The sequence below is a fragment of the Sminthopsis crassicaudata genome, chromosome 4 (genome assembly GCF_048593235.1).
Source record: "Sminthopsis crassicaudata isolate SCR6 chromosome 4, ASM4859323v1, whole genome shotgun sequence".
NCBI classification, from domain to species: domain Eukaryota; kingdom Metazoa; phylum Chordata; class Mammalia; order Dasyuromorphia; family Dasyuridae; genus Sminthopsis; species Sminthopsis crassicaudata.
In genome coordinates this window covers 198478661-198496500 of record NC_133620.1, presented here as the reverse complement: position 1 = coordinate 198496500, position 17840 = coordinate 198478661, and the positions used below count along the sequence as shown (strand labels likewise).

At 36.2% G+C, this 17840-nt stretch overlaps 1 protein-coding gene across 2 annotated transcripts in view; it reads left to right on the top strand.

Moving 5' to 3' along the window:
- The window catches only part of CRYBG1 (crystallin beta-gamma domain containing 1), a 252229-nt gene extending 238016 nt beyond the window's left edge, over positions 1-14213 (top strand). For both annotated transcript variants that reach the window (XM_074310169.1, XM_074310170.1), the window contains 2 exons: positions 1658-1820; positions 12534-14213. In XM_074310169.1, coding sequence (XP_074166270.1) covers positions 1658-1820; positions 12534-12622 — 252 coding nt within the window. In that variant the 3' untranslated portion in view covers positions 12623-14213. The remainder of the gene's footprint in view (positions 1-1657; positions 1821-12533) is intronic.
- Positions 14214-17840: the final 3627 nt, after the last annotated feature.

Genomic DNA, 17840 nt, shown 5'->3' with positions numbered 1-17840 from the left:
CTAGTAAGAATCTGACATCAGATTTGAACTCGGGGAAAGGAGTTTTCCTGACTCCAGGCCTGGGGCATTCATTCCTCAGCTGCTCCACGACCGTCTACCCTCCAGGGTAAAGACTGTAAAATAGGAAAGCTCATTCACATTTTTCATGTAATATTTTAAATGCTCCACTTTTATAAAGCCTGTGACTTTTTGAGTTTGAAAAAAATGTCAAGAGTAATGAATCAAAGATATATTCACAACTTTATGAAAGTGACTCTGAGAGGGAGGGGAATTCATGTCTTAATTTCATCTGTTATGCTCTAAGTGAAAAAGCCTTCCTTTTTATAAACAGAAGGTACTGTTTGGGCATGCAAGGAAGGGACACGCTGAGAAAAGGGATTAACAGAGAGATTAGAACTGAAAAGGATGCCAACATTATCTTAAGCTAGACAAGGGAACAGTATGCTTCACAGCAATATTGCTTTAGGCTAGAACATTTTGGCAAAGATATAGAACAGCCTTGAATTTAGTCAGTAATATTTAGGATGGTGGAGAAGAAAGGAATAACTGAATCATTAAATCCATTCTTCACTTCAGCTTCCATTGAAGAGAATATGCTTGTATTTCATTTTCAAGTTCTTTGGATTAAACTCCAAGCCCAGTAATGTGATTTTTTTTTTTTTAATAGCATAAGAGAGGCTAAACCTTAAAAGAGCTGCTGGGTTTCAAAAATTCATCTCCTTGTGGTTTATTGGCCAAGGTCTTCTCTGGACATAGGTAGGCTGGTCCTTAGCAGACAGAAAACACGCAGGTTTTCCCTGGTTCCATTAGCATAATAAACCTTTCAGGCTTTCTAGAATCCTGCAAAGTTTATACAGTACCAAAATGGCCCCAGAGAATCCCCACTCATCTCTGGACCAGAATTGGGTACCAGTAGAGGAAGCATAAGCTCCAGAACTGTATGTGTCATTGTAAAAGATGCAGCATTATCATAAAAATTTTTATTAGAATGAGTTTAGAATAACAGCTTTTGAAAGTATCTGTGAATAATGCATTTGGTGCAGACATAGTCCAATAAAATCATTGTCTTGTATCACCCAGAGGTAGTTTTCCTTTTTTACTGGGCTTCTTTTAGAACTTTCTTTTGGAGGAAAGGTAAGAGACACTAATAATCATTTTTTAAATGTTTTCAGTGATGAGATAGTTTATTAGCTATTCTTTTTTTAAAATTAGAAAGACTAATATAATGGTGAAATCATTAACATTTTATTCTCTTGGATAAGGTGGGTGGAGATTTCATCTAAAGATTTTTTCTGTCTCTTCATAACTAATAAAAGGGAAAAGGTCTATTAAGCTTTCTATTGGTCTAGAAGCTAAGGAATGATGATAATAATTGATAATAATAATAATAGTATTTACATAGTAGATTAATGTTTTCAAGATGCTTTACAAATAATCTCATTCTGTCCACACAACCCTCAGAGGTAGGTGCTGTTGTTATTATTTCCATTTTACAGATGAGAAAAAAATAGGCAGATACTTGTTTAGGACCACCCAGCCAGGAGTGTCTGAGGTAGGATTTGAACTCGTCTTCCTGATTCTAGGATTGACACTCTTTCCACTGCACCTTGAACATTAAGAATTAAAATATGTCGGATTTTATTTTTCTTTTGAACAGATTGCAGAAGATTGCTGCTTGACCATTGTTGGAAGTCTTGTGACCTCGGGTTCTAAATTGGGCCTGGCACTTGATCAAAATGAAGATAGCCAATTCTGGAGTATTAAGTCTGATGGCAGAATCTATAGCAAGTTGAAGCCAAATTTAGTTTTAGATATCAAAGGTAAATATTTTTTTTCTTTCACTGAATTATGATTTTAATGATGACTTCCTTAGTGGCAGAAAACTTAAGTGAGCCTGTGACAGGTAGTATGATGATATTTCTATCAGATTATAGATTTAAAGCTGACTTTAGAGGGCAATAAATTCACTCCCATATCCCATTTTACAGATGAGGAAACTGAGACCCAGAGAACTATAAACTAGCCTAGTCTGGTCTTCCTGATTTCAAGCCCATCACTTATTCCATTGACTATATCATGTTCTGTTTTACTTTTAAAAAAAATAATAATAGCTTTTTATTTTCAACATAAATGCAAAGATAGTTTTCAACATTCACTTCTGCAAAAATCTTGTGTTCCAAATTTTAGAGAACTCCCATCCATCCCCCTCACCCAGACAGCAAATATTCCAATATAGGTTAAACATTCTTCTAAATATATTTCCATATTATCATGCTGCATGAGAAAAAAACAAAAAGAGAAAAAAAATCATGTTCTGCTTTAATGTTTATAAAGCACTTTCTTCAGAGTAGCTCTGTAAGTAGCAACAGTATCAGAGAGGTTCTCCTAACTTTTTAATCCAATCCTATGTTCTTTTCATTCTACCTATTTTCCACTAGACCAAAATGACCTTCTGTTTACTTTGTATAGGCTACTGTGTGTATACATTATCTCATAGAATATAAGCTCCCTGAAGACAGGGCTGTTTTGTTTTTACCACCTAATTCATAGTGGGTATTTATTAAAAGCTTGTTCCCTTTCCTTCTTCCCTACCAGCCAAAATTACCTTATATTTACTTCTGTTGTGTGCTTTTTATTTTCAAGCTTGTGTAAGGGAAAAATATTTTTTAAAATAGGGATTGTAATTTAGTTATTTTGTGTCTGACTTTATTACCCCATTTGGATTTTTTTTTTTTTTTGGCAAAGATACTGGAGTGGTTTGCCATCTTCTTATCTAGCCCATTTTACAGATGACAAAGTTGAGACAAATAGCGTTAAATGACTTGTTCAGCATCACACAGCTAGTAAAGTGTCTGAAGCTGAATTTGAATTCGGGAAAATGACTTCAAGCCCTTGCTGTACCCATTGTACCACCTGGATGCCTTAAAATAGGTTGTCAATCCACATTCTTTTACATAGTCTATTTCAACCAACAAACATTTTAAAAGTTTTTATTATGTGCAATGTATCTTACAGGATATTGGCTGAGTGGGATAGATACAAAATAAGGTAATCTCTGCCTTTAAGGATTACACACATTTCACCTGGGGAGAGAGTGATAGCTTGATCATAAATTTAAAGCTATGAAGAGGTCTTAGAGGTTATCTATTTGAATCATTTCATTTTGCAGGTGAAGAATCTGAGGGTCAGAGAGATTGGGTGATTTGTACACAACTAACTTTAGAGCTGGGATTTGAACCCTAGTCTTTTAAACTTCAGTCTAGCAGTTTTCTTGATTATGGTTTAACTTCTTAACAGATTGCAAGATCATTATTCCTCTTGATTTCTTGTTTTAAATCTTATTATGATTTCTATTACCTGTATTATTATTTTAAAGTTTATATATGCATCCTAAGTATATGCAGCAAGGCAAAGGCAGGCCAGCTTGGTTCCTTCATACAAATGTTGCTCTGTCCCTCATCTCCTTCATCTTTTATTTCTTTTGTTTAAGATACACCATGTAACTGTGTCATTTTTTCCCTCATTAAAGCAAATGGAAATAAAACAGAGATGATGTTCATCTCCCCATTTTTACAAACAAAATTAATCTTGTGGGGAAAATCAGCAATATTTCAGGACAAGTTAAAAAGACAATATAGACAGAAATGTTTAAAATAACAGCAAGCAGCATGCGAAAGATATCATTACCCTTGGATGGTTCAGTTCTTTCTGGTTGCTTTCTAATTCTCTTCAAAATTTTTTTTGTTAATATAGCATGTGTATAGGAAATAAATTGCTCTCATCCACTATTGAGCTGGTCAAAATACAGCTTTATAGAAGGGTCTTTTATTCATGCAATTTAGAGTAATTTGAGTTTAGCTTACTAAGGAGAACTTTCCTATTTTACATGAAACAAATGGACTAAAGCAGTGGTCCTCAAACTTTTTAAATAGGGGCCAGTTCACTGTCCCTCAGACTGTTGGAAGGCCAGACTACAGTAAAAACAAAAACTCACACTCTGTCTCCGCCCCTCAGCCCATTTGCCATAACCCAGCAGGCTGCATAAACGTCCTCAGCTGGCCGCATCTGGCCCGCGGGCTGTAGTTTGAGACCCCTGGCTAGAGTATGTTCTGTAAATTTAATGAGGTCTTGATAATACAAAGCCTAACTTCATCAGTGCCCCTTATTTTAAATGAGTATCATAGATAGGCTCAGGTTCTTTACTAAAATTGTGGATTGACAGAGTAAATATGGATTTTAGTTTTCAAAAGAAAAAATCATCAAAGCAGAATTTAAAAAAAAATCATACCTTTTTAAGAAAGGTTTTTTATTTACTTAAAACTTAGAAAAAACATTTCTAATATATTCATCAGACTTTAGCACAAGCAGACAATTATCCTTTGTCAAATGAGATATTTTTAAGGGGTCATCAGTGCCTAGCACATTGATATTAATGGTGCCTAGAGCTTAATAAATGCTTATTTCCTTCTTCCCTTCTCTTCTCCCCTCCCCTCCAAAATTACCTTATATTTGCTTTGTATTGACTACTGTGTACATATTTTCTCTAATAGAAAGTAAGCTTCTTGAAGGCAGGACTGTTTTTTTTTTTTTATTGCTTGACATTTAATACATGCTTGTTCTCTTCTTTTTCTCTATTAGCTAAAATAACCTTTTATTTACTTAATATGGACTTTCATGTGCATATATTATTGTCCTTGATATAATACAAACTACTTGAGGACAAAACTGTTCTATTATTGTGTCAGTGCCTGCCACATACTAAGTGTTAAATAAGTGCTTATAATTGATCTCTATTGGAAGCCATTTATTAGATTTTTATAAGGTTTGAATTAAAAAAGACCTTGATTTGTTGGAAATATGGTGAGATAAAAAGAATAACATTTAAGAGGTAATACATTTAGGATAAGATGTGGATTAAGTGTGGACTGAACCAAAATCATGTAATTGTAAAGGAAATATCATATGAGATGTATAAAAAAAGGAGAGAAAATGCATGATGAATTCCTCTCTTTTTACCCTAAATGACTGCAGTAAAATTGAGTTCTCCAACTTATTAGAAATAAGGAGAACTTGAAGATATAAAAAATATACTGAGACTTTATATAAATTTGAGCTCTGTTTCTAGATAGCTAAGTGACCCCAAGAAAGTCACTTGAGGACTATGATTCTCCATTTTCTAATCAATCAGCCTATATTTGTTGAGTGAGTAGATGAACAATTATTAAGTACCTGCTCTGTACCAACTGATATGCATAGGTGCTGGTAGTACAAGGACCAAAAAGAAACCATTGCAAAAATACAAAGCTGGTGGGGGGAAGAATACTTACTGTTAAGAAAATCAAGAAAGGCTTTATGTGGAAGATGGACTTGGAGCTGAGTTTTAAAGGAAACAAATTTTACAAGAGGCAGAGATGAGGAAAGAGTATACAGCATGGAAATAGCCAGTGGAAAGGGATAGAAAAAAGAGATTGATCAGGTATCATGGATGAGGAATGGATAGAACTTCAGTTTAACTACAACACTTGGTTTGTGAAGGGGAGAAATGTTGGAGGCAGCTTTTAAAGAGCTTTAGTTTCTATTTGATTCTAAAGCAACTGAAAGCTATTGGAATTTATTGGACAGGAAGATGATGTGGTGAAAGCTATGTTTTAGGAAAATCATGTTAGCAGCTGTGCAGATACAGAATTAAAATGGGATGATATTTGAGGCAGAGAGACCAATTAACAAGCTGTCACAATAATCTAGGCAAGAGGTGATAAGGGTATGAAATAGGCAAGTGAATAGAGGATGGGACAGTATGAGAAATATGGAGTTATGCATGAGAAGATAAGGCAAATTATTATATGGGGAAGGAAAAGTGAAATGTCAAGGATGCTACTAAGGTTGTGAGCCTCTGTGGTTGGCTGGAAGGGTAGTACCATTAATAGAAATCAAGAAATTTGAAAGAGGGGTGAAATTGGGATTTTGCTAAATATTCCTTAGACATATTGCATTACAGATGCCTGCAGGACATCCAGTTTGAAATGTCCAGTAGTCAATCAGAGATGCAGAAATCAGTCTAGAGCCAGATACATGGATCTGTGGATGATGTAATAGAAATGATAATTAAACCCATGATGATGATGTCAAAAAGGAAGAGGGCCAAAAACAATTTTGGAGGATGTGAATATAGTTAGGGGTTGGAGGATATTTAGTTCCAGTGGATCAAGACAAGGAGACTTAATAAATATGTTCAAGTTAGATTTCTGGTTTTTCAAAAGGGAAAATGAAATCGTTTTCAAAAACTGAATTTTGGACTTGGAATCAAGAAGATCCAAGTTTGACTGCAGCCAGAGATGGCTAATAGCTGGGTGACCCTGGGCAAGTGGCTACTTTTAGCTTTCATGTATAAAGTGGAAATAATAGCACTTAGCTCACAGGATTGTGAGGATCAAATTGAGATGACACATAAAACATTTTAAAAGGCTCAAAGCACTATAAAAATGCTAGGTATTGTTTTTATTCCTGCTGTTGTTATTGTTTCTATCTTTGACATTGGCAAGTTTAGCATAACCTTAGCTAGCCAATGTCTGGGATTTTTCTTAGCAATAGAAACATGGAAATCTCATGTATGAGAAGGCTGCCACCTTGTGGACATAATAGAATGATGCTCTATAATCCCATATACCAAGAAAGATGAATACAAACTTAACTTCCTGCTCTAGAATTCAGGGCTGGGATTGTTCTTCAGAGACCACCAGCACCTCATTTATAGATGAGGACCCCGAAACTCAGAAAGCTTGCCTAAGGTCACACAGCTAACGGGCAGAACTGTGGGGCTCTTAAATGAAAAGTTGGATTTTCACCTGTTCTAACTTTTGCTTATTTATAACTTAATGAAATACATGATGACACAAATGGATTTCATTTCATTGCTCTTCAGGTGACAGTGGTCCAGTGTCCTTCAGCATTCTGAAATGATCCATGGAAAGTAGTACTGAAAGTCTATCTTAAATTCCATTCTAATAATTGATTCTTCTGCATACTTTTTACAAAGTGATGTATACCCATCACTCAAAGATGATTTGTATGAATTTCTGTCTTAAGACAGGTGAATAGACTAAATGTCCTTTCAATAAAGGCCTCATAATTCTGTGATGGATTATTCCGTTCAAGCATCTAGGTCATCTGGTAGTTAGAGAACTAGACCTGGAGCTGGGAAAACCCAAGTTCAAATTTAATTTTGAGACACTAGCTGGGCAAGTCATTTAACTTGTATCTGTCCCAGTTTCCTCATCTGTAAAAATGGGGATAATTTAAAAGCCCCTACTTCCCAGGGCAATGTTGTAAGGAAAAGACAATATTTGTAAAATACTTTGCAAAACTTAAACTCTATACATGCTGAATATTATTTCATTTCTGTGAAAATCTGAAAAAGTAATCACCGTGTATATACACAAAAACAAAAGCAGATTACCATCCTAAAGTAAGGAGAAAAAAAGGAAATTGTGACTTGTAAGATCCAATCTGTGCCTGTAAAAAATGTTGCCAAATCATTCCAACTTTACTTCTGGGTTTTTAATTACAAGCTTCTCATGAATACTATATTCATAACTTTTTATATTTTCATAGTGCTAGGGTATAATATATTAGTCTGTCCTTAACATTAGCATGTTTAACTTTCTTGACTTCAGGCTTTTGTATGATTTTATTAGTAACCTTATTTTCACTTTTGTGTTGACAGCTGTAAACATTCAAAATATTGTGTAGTAAAGGAAAAAACGGGAGGCAAGATGTGTATTTGGGGAGGGCTAGTATCACACTGAGCTTTAATGGATTTGTAAAGAGCTCTCTGTGCATTAATTGCAGCTTTTTTTTCCCCCCCAAAGAAAAATGCTGTTTTCAGCATTTGCCTTTAAAACTCATCAATCTCAAGAGTCTTTCAACAAAACTAAAATCTCAGTAACCTCTCCCTTGGTTTCCAGAGGGAGGCTAAGTTAGAGCTTATAGCAGTGTAGTCTACAGTATAATGCACTCATACTATTTAACATTGAAAGTAAGTTTCAGGTTTTAAAATGTTTTTTTTTAAATAAAAATGTTTTAAGAATTTTATTTGCCTTATAATACTTATGGTACTCTATTTCATGTGTTATAAAAATGAAAATTGTCTATTTTTTAAAAAAAATTAGCACAAAAGGTCACGGAATTCTAGGAAATTAGTAGCAAGAAAAAATGTTTTGCATGTCACCAGTTTTATTATGTGTACTACATTTTATGGGTAATTTAATGGTTACTGTAGAAAAAGCACATATGATCAGAATTAACATTTTCTTATAAATGTGTAGAAAATTATTTTCAGCAATGTCTAGTGAAAGATTAGTTTTTGGTACTTGCAGGATTCTAAGCCCATTTCCCATAGGTTCAGTATATCTTCTACTTGGAGTATTATAACAACTTAAGCCACAGATCTGACCATATTACTACCCTGTTCAATTAACAACTTTAGGATAAAATACAAACTCCTTCACCTTATTTTATATTTTAATAATTTTATATTATACTTATAATTATTTAATAAATTTAAAATTAATAATTTTATATTTAAAGCCCTTTACAATCTGGCTTCCATCTTTCTTTCCATTTATTTCATATTACTTTCTTGACTTTCTGTGTACCCTGTGGGTGATCTAATAGAAATGATAATTGTCTTGCTATTTTCCCAAGCCTGCATGCTGTCTCCTGTTTGTATGTACATCAGCTTCTCTGACATGCTTGGTATACATTTCCTACCCACATTTCTTTCAGAATTCTTATATTTCACCACATTCTACCAGAAGCCTTTCCTGATCCCATTGTCGACATGCTCTCACTGTAATTTTGTATTAAACTTTCGGTTTACAGCCAACATAAGCTATCTCCAGTGGAGTAAAAGCTTCTTATGGGGCAGAGATTGTTTATGTTCCCAGCACCATGCTAGAACAGACCAACAATGATTGTTGGATTAAATCAAATGGAATGAGAACTCTAGTACCATAACACCAAGGCCTTTATTCAGAAAATCTTTACTGAGGCACCTATATATTTGAGGCACAGTGCTGGATTTTGCAAGGACTGCTCCTGACCTTACAAGGCTTATTGATTCGGTGGTGAGGTGTTAAGTGAGGTCTGTGTTCTCTGAAAAAGAATTTTTATTTTAAGCCAATAGGATGCTAAATGAGCCCTTTCATTTATTGATATTTTACATTTAAAGAACATTTGCTTTCCAGAATTCCAGGTAAGCATCTCCTTAGAAAATGTTTTCTGGGGAACATGTTTGCAGTCCTAACTGTAGTTTGGCAATAGATTTACATACAGCTTTAATGATGTGATTTGTTTATTTTACCAAAGCCTAAATTCCCTATAGTGGGAACTACAGACTGATTGATTTAATGCTAATGAGAGCCTTTAAAAAGTCCTTCTTTTGGTTTTATATTGGACCACTGATTTTTAGGTCTTCCTTCTCTTCCCCACTAGAATGATGGGCATTTTTTTTTGTTTTTTAATGGATGTCAAAACTAGTTCCTTCTCACATGCATGGAGAGGTGGCACTGGTGTCTATTATAATTGCCACTCTTTGTGACTTTGGGCAACTTAATTTATTTACAGAAACCTGTTTCTTCTCCTTCAAATGGTAGGAATTCTCATACTGCCACCCAAATAAGATTGTTGTGAGAAAAACACACTAAAAACCAAAGAGTTGCTCTTGTTAAAATCTCATCCAAAGGGGCACTATCAATAGTGCCCTTGATTTAGTTCAATATTTATAGGTGTGGTAAAAGGCAAAGGTCCCATGCTTATCTTATTAGATTTTGCAGATATCACGAAATTAGAAAGGGATAATACAAAGTCTATTAAATGAAAATTATGGCCCAGAAAAAGCTCTCTCTAGAAGAGTGGACCAAAAAAATCTATTAAGATGCTACTTAATTAGAAGTCAATGCTAAGTCCTATACTTTGAGCCAAAAGATAAATTGTACAAGATGGAGAAGCTTTTTAAAGAAAACTTAGGGGTTTTAGTGAGCTGCAAAAGCGATAGGGAGCTAGAGAATGTCAGTGCAATGGTTGTTAAGTTGCTAAAGAGATATCAGAACACACTTGACATATTAAAGGAAGAATGGTGGCAAATTGGAACAAAACCAGAGGAGGGTGCTCAGGATGATGGAGGAATTGGAATCCAAGTTATGTAAATAATCTTGACAAGAACTGAGATTGTTTTCCGTTGAGCAGATTCAGTGAGGGAATAGGATGGCTGCCTTTAAGTATGTGAAGGGGTGACCTATGGACAAAGAATTCCACTTATTAGCTTTAGTCCCAAAGGTTAAGAATATTGGGAGGAAAATGGCAGAGGCAAATTTATTTAAATTTATTCTTGATATGAGGAAGAATTTCTTAATAATTGGATCTCTCTTAGGCAGAATGGCCAGTGTTGGCAGGTCATGAATTTCTTAATTTTTTATCTTTAAATAAATTGGATGACCACTTATTGATATGTAGAAGGGGTTGCTTCACAAAATAATGGGCATAAATGGCCTGAATTCCTTTCCAAAACAGAATCTGATTCTCTTCCTGTTACCTTTCTAACAATATCCATGAAACCCAATATTTCTTTTTTTTTTTTTTTTTTTTTTATTATATATATATATATATATATATATTTTATAATATTATCCCTTGTATTCATTTTTCCAAATTACCCCCCCTCCCTCTATTCCCTCCCCCCGACGACAGGCAATACCATACATTTTACATGTGTTACAATATAGTCTAGGTACAATACATGTGTGCAAATATTATTTTCTTGTTGCACAATAAACATTAGATTCCGAAGGTACATGTAACCTGGGCAGACAGATATTAGTGCTAACAATTTTGATTCCCCTCCCAGTGTTTCTTCTCTGGGTGCAGCTACCCCTGTCCATCATTGATCAACTGGAAGTGAGTTGGATCTTCTTTATGTTGAAGATTTCCACTTCCATCAGAATACATCCCCATACAGTATTGTTGTTGAAGTGTACAGTGATCTTCTGGTTCTGCTCATTTCACTCAGCATCAGTTGATTTAAGTCTCTCCAGGCCTCTCTATATTCCTCCTGCTGGTCATTTCTTACCGAGCAATAATATTCCATAACCTTCATATACCACAATTTACCCAACCATTCTCCAACTGATGGACATCCATTCATCTTCCAGTTTCTAGCTACAACAAAAAGAGCTGCCACAAACATTTTGGCACATATATGTCTCTTTCCGCTCTTTAGTATTTCTTTGGGATATAATCCCAGTAGTAGCGCTGCTGGGTCAAAGGGTATGCACAGTTTGATAACTTTTTGGGCATAATTCCAGATTGCTCTCCAGAATGGCTGGATTCTTTCACAACTCCACCAGCAATGTATTAGTGTCCCAATTTCCCCACATCCCCTCCAACATTTGTCATTATTTGTTCCTGTCATCTTAGCCAATCTGACAGGTGTGTAGTGGTATCTCAGAGTGGTCTTACTTTGCATTTCTCTGATCAGTAGTGATTTGGAACACTCTTTCATGTGAGTGGATATAGTTTCAATTTCTTCCTCTGAGAATTGTCTGTTCATATCCTTTGACCATTTATCAATTGGAGAATGGTTCGGTTTCTTATAAATTACGGTCAGTTCTCTATATATTTTGGAAATGAGACCTTTGTCAGAACCTTTGTTTTTAAAAATATTTTCCCAATTTGTTACTTCCCTTCTAATCTTGTTTGCATTAGTATTATTTGTACAGAAACTTTTTAGTTTGATGTAATCAAAATCTTCTATTTTGTGATCAATAATGATCTCTAGTTCTCCTCTGGTCATAAATTCCTTCCTCCTCCACAAGTCTGAGAGGTAGATTATCCTCTGTTCCTCTAATCTATTTATTATCTCCCTCTTTATGCCTAAATCATGGACCCATTTTGATCTTATCTTGGTATATGGTGTTAAGTGTGGATCCATATCTAATTTCTGCCATACTAATTTCCAGTTTTCCCAACAGTTTTTTCCGAATAATGAATTTTTATCCCTAATGTTGGAATCTTTGAAACCCAATATTTCTTTGCTCAGTCATTCCCTCCCATATCCCATCAATATTGGACAAATTAAGTTACAGTGACCCACTTTTGGAATAATACTGAAATCTATGAAGAATTATAAAAGGACCCCAGCAACTCATACCAAGGGAATAACAACCTAACATACCCAACAAGTGGATATCCAGTCTGTACTTGAAGATCTTCAAGGAGGAAGGGGGTAGGGTGAGGTGGGAGGGAGAACCCTTTACATGATGTTATTGATGAGAGCAGATGAGTAGTAGGATTACATAATTAAAAACAAAAGTTAGCCCTTCTGTCACTTGCCATAATAGAGGCAAACTCAAGCTTCTATGAGATCTTTTGCCTCCTGGTTCACGTTTTCAGTTATTTTAAAAACCTAAAGGGCACCTGTGCTACATCCATCTACAAAATAAATGCAAGTGACATTTCATTATTGTTTTTTCTTTCAGGGGGTACACAATATGACCAAAAACATGTCATTCTCAACACTGCCCATCAAGAGAAAGCGACACAAGTTTGGGAGGCCTTGATCCTGTAATCTTGGACAAAGAATGCAAAATACTCTGAAACTAGCTAGAAGCTTATAGATGGAGTAGTGTTGGTGAAAAACTGGACATGGAACATTCAATTTGAATTCTAAACAACCAGCATTCAGCCTTGAAGCACATCGTGCCTGGGAAATTTATTCCATCTTTTTAGGACCAAAGTTTGCACTTGTACTATGGCTTGTCACTGAGTTTTGGCAATTCTGATTCTGTCCCACTCCGAATTTTTTTTTTTTTTTTTTTTTTTTAAGGACCCACTTAACAAGATTGCCTTATTAGCAGATGTTTTGTGTTACTGGAGACTTGTTAATATCGAATCTGTCTGTTTTAAATTATTCCTTAAAATGTCTTGACAGAAAAGAATGTAAACATACTAACCAAAACATTCTGGACTCATAAAAGAAGCTGAACTGTACAAAGGTGGGGAACAGTGGAAACAAATTTGCAATATAAAGGATAGCTCATTCACCAGCTTAAGTTCCAGCTCCATGCCTGGCATTCAGAAGACAGCTTCATGTTTGCTAAATTGTTAAAAAGAAATGTAAATAATTTATTAGGACCATGATTGTGGTCTTCAAGATTTGGGGGCTATTAATTATGCCACACCAGGCACAAGAGGGACATTCAACACAAAGCCTTAGGTCATGTATATTCATGATGTGAGAAATCACTTAAGTACAGTCAAAATGTTTTTTCCAAGGCAATTTTTTAAAAATGGCAATATCTTCTTGGTACTAGCTAGTCTTTGCGTATCTGTGCCACTGGCCCAGTAAGTATTCCTTGGCCATTATACACTTAGCAGTACAATGGTGTATGGTCCTACAGTTCTGAATGAATGTTACCTGCTTTCTGGGGGCAGATGGCCCTTTCTTACAAGCTTAAAAATGTTTTCACTTTTTTTTTTTTTTTCATCTTTAGCAATGTGATCCTTCTCTTAAATTCAAAAGCTTTCAGGAAGATGGGGTCCATCTCCAGGTCTGTTAGATGACTGTAACTTGCTTCTTTTTGTGAAAGTATGTTGGACCCTGAAACCCTTATCTATCAAGCTCCAGAGAAATGGATAGACAAACCTAGTATTTGGGTGGGTGAACAGCCCATCAAGGCATCTTTGGGGTTGGATGCCCAAAGTGAAGTAGTTGAGCACATACAACTACTAAATAGCTTACAGATAAGTTGGCCAAATTATAGTTGCATCCCTTCCTGCAATCATTAACCAGATCCTAAAATCTGCCTGATGATAGCAGGTAACTTCATATATAAAAGGTAAAGTGAATTAAAAACTTTAAAATATTGGGGCATCGGGGTGATTTTTATTAATGCAGTGTGCTAGTTTTCACCACTACAGTGGTTCTTTGCTAGACTTTTCCTTCTTCACCCCAACTATTGCTCAATTCACAGAACAATGGTGCTTATGTTCTTGTCTTTAGTGAAGCAAATCTCTCAATCTAATTCTGAGTGTCTCCTGAGTGTGGTAAAAAGCGAGTATTGAAATTTTGTCTCTGAGATTCAGAATAAACAGCCTGTCATGATAGCGGTGCAATATATGTCTGTTTTTCTTTAATAAACATTTCCTTCTGGTTTTAAGTTTTCTCTTTATTTTGAACATTGATACAGTCAGATCTTCTAAGTCTAACCCCTTGTTTCTGCCACCTCCTGTTAAATTTATTTCATGAATACACTCCTTTCACGTTAAACTTAACTCAGGAAGGCCTAACACTTTACCATTTGTTAGCCACAGCACGACACTAAAGCAAAAAAAAAAAAAAAAAAAAAAAAAAAAAAAAATCAGCTGGTAGATTAGAAATGAGAATGCACAATGAAACAGGATGATGGTAAGGATGAAATAATGCTCTCTGTGTGTAGACCAACTGGAAACTGTTAGCAGTTTGTTAATAGCAAATGATGTTCCTGCAACCAGCCTACTCAATACCATGCTTAGCTCCAAAAACACTTAAGTGGACTGTGGCTTTGGCTGCTGCTCCAGCAACGAGTGAAAGTGAGCATTTTGTTGTGCTGGAGGAGGAGAAATGAAGCCCGGTGGCTGCCATTGTACAGTCTGGCTTTCTCAGTAAGGCTGTTTTTATTTTCTCTGTTTTTTTTTTTTTTTTTTTTTTTTTTGTTGTTAAATGGCTCATCTTTAGAGCAAGGCTCCTTAAACTGAGGTCTATGAATTTTTTTTTTTTTTTTTAATTCTAGTAACTACTTCATTATGATTGGCATTCCTTGTGCTCTTATGGATTTCACTTAAACATTCTGAAAGAGGTTCCGGAGGTTTCACTGGTCTGTTGAGATCTGTGAAACAAAGATGAAGAAATTCTGCTCCAAAGAGAAAGCTACCAAGGGAGAAAGCCACACCATCATCCACCTTGATGCATTCAAGGGACAAAGAGCTGTGGTGGTTCTGGATGGAAGCTAAAAGCTGCCACGGGGGGAAAGTCTGCAGAAGAACAGGAAAAGGGCAAAGCAGGGTGGACAAAGCCAGTCAAATGACGAGCGCTGCAGAAAGTCTTCTTCCAAAGAGCCAGTGCCTCTGGCATAAACAAAGTGTCTCACAGAGGTGAAACAGCTGAAAAAGGTTAAAGCAGGATGGAGAAACCTTGCATGATGGGGGAAGGAGGGGCTTGGGAGCTGACTTTACCATAACTTATAGGCAAGGGAAAATGGGGAGGGGGCCAGGCAGTATTTATTGTAAAGAGAGAAAAATGAAAGAAGTACATGTCGCAAGAAATACAGTTTTGGAAACAGATACTTGATGGAGGTGTATGTGACAGAGGTTATGGATAAAAAAAGATTTTTAGCTTAACCAGAACAATGCTAAGTCAGCAGGAAACATCCAATTCTCAGAGGACAGGGAGAGTCTACATACCTTCAAGTGAAAAGTGATGGCTCTATATTTACAGTAATAGTGCTGGTCAAAATACAGATGAGCACACAGACAGGACAGGGCCTAAGTTAAAGAGCTTTCTTTGTTTTGTCAAAAAGGAGAATGAGCAAAAAGAAAAATCTAAGTTGACTAGGAAACTGGGCTTTAGACCAGTTCTGGGATCTAATGGGTACAAGTTAACATGACTGAAAGACTGTATGAGGAAATCCAGGTGTTTGACAGCTCTGATTTCATCATTGTGGGCATCAACAGTACTGGATTACAATCCCTATTCTCCTTTTAAGACTATAAATCTTATGCTGAAGTCCCCTCAAGTTGGCAGGGCCCTACCCTAGTCTAGATCTGATATTAGGAGTGCCAAAGGAGCACCCTGGCTGGCTATCTCATTCCTCCCCCTTGGTCTGGTCACATAAGCAGCCACTGTCCAGTTCTACGTCCATTTTTTATACTACTTCTGGCATACAGCTACAGTCTTTTTTATGCCCACTGTGCATGTCATTCTGCATGCACAATTTGGATTCTTTGAAGACTGTCATATTCCATAATTCACAGGCCATAGAGCATCAATGCAAGAATATTTCTGTTAAAAACATGGATTTTTTTTGGGGGGGGGCACGAAGAAGCTTGAGGTTTTGGTGGAAAACATTAAAACATACGTTGCAAAACAAACAAAAAAAGTCCTCAAAACAACTTACAGCTGTACCATCTTTATAGCTTACAAAGTTCTTTACACATATTCTTTCATTTGATCCTCAATCCTATGAAGACAATAGCTCACATAAGATTATCTGTTTTACAAATAAGGAAGCATGGTATAGTGGATAGAGAACTGGCCTGACAGCTAGCTAGAAAGATGCTCAAGGTCAGTCTCTGATCAATGTATGAATCTGAAGAAATCACAACCGCTCATTGCTCTGGAAAATTCTCTACAGTTTATAGGCAAGTTACGAGAAAGGTTCTACTGGCAGTGTTGAAGTAGTTTCCTCATCTAAGATATCCCTTTGCCAGTAAAGCCCTGGGTCCAGCCCCTCCTATAGAGATGAGAAATAAGTTGCTCCAAGTCCCAGAGTTAGTGAGCCCTTAACCAGGGCTCCTCCACACTTTCATGCTTCTCTCCCTTTCTGGGAGCCCTAGGATGTCGGTGTTAGCTCCGCTGCCCCTCAACTGGCTCCTGCATCGAGGGCTCCTCCAAGGACCTCAAGAAGGCTTTGTCAGGGCAGAAAGCCCTACTTCTTCCTGGAGCACTCCTTCTATCTAATGAATCAGGAGCTTAAAAAAAAAAATGGAAGAAGTACTTGCAATTAGCTCTGGTTCAGCTTCATTCTGTCAGTACTTCATGTGGCAGTGGAAAATCCTAAGTCAGGAACACTTAAATTAGACTTGTGGCTAGAGACTCAAAAATGTAAAGGCATTTTCCCTCATCTCCTGAACACTCAAAATTCATGCTCATTAAACTTCTGATAAATATGGAAAATGAGTGTCAGGAAGGAAGGTGGGGGTAAGAGGGTATATGGGGGCCCACACCAAAGTCTGCAAGAAGATCTGTCAATCAATATTAGGTGTATTTTCTTTGCTTTAAACTACATTAATCACTGTCTTTCCTCGTGCATGTCCACTTTCTGTCTTCAGGAAGGCTTCGGGAACTTGAGAAAAAGGAAAGGTTTTTTCAATAACTGGTCGGACCTGTAAAACATGAGTAAGAAGACAATGTTAACTGACTAGAAATAGGTACATTTATCAAATTCTACATGCAGCTCTGGGTCACAGTACTAGAGTGAGAAAGAGCACCAGCACACTACAGTGGAAAGCCCCAGGGGAGGGGGGACCCTGTTCAAAGTTCCAGGGCAAAAAAGAATATTTGTAATCACTCACAGACCAGAGCACAGATCAGAACAGTGACCATACCTCTCTTCAGATCATGTCACCTTAGAAAAACTGAAAATTTATAGACTCTAGAACTAGATCTGTAAATAGCAGCATGAAAAATCTAAAGTTTGGAACAGTGCTGCTTCTACCCCAGGAGCAAAACCCAAATTTAACATAAAGTTAAAAGTTAAGAAATGGTTTGAAATAATGAGCAAAGGACAAAAAAGGATCTGACCATAGAAAGTTACTTTGGTGACAGGGAAGATAAAAACACAAATGTGGAAGATGACAATACAATCAAAACAGCTACATCCAAAACCTCAAAGAAAATGTGGATTAGTCTCAGACCCAAAAAAGAATTCCTAGAAGAGCTCAAAAAGTATTTTAAAAATCAAATAAGAGAGTTACAAGAAAAATTGGAAGAAAAATAAGAATGTAAGAAAATCATGAAAAAATAAGTC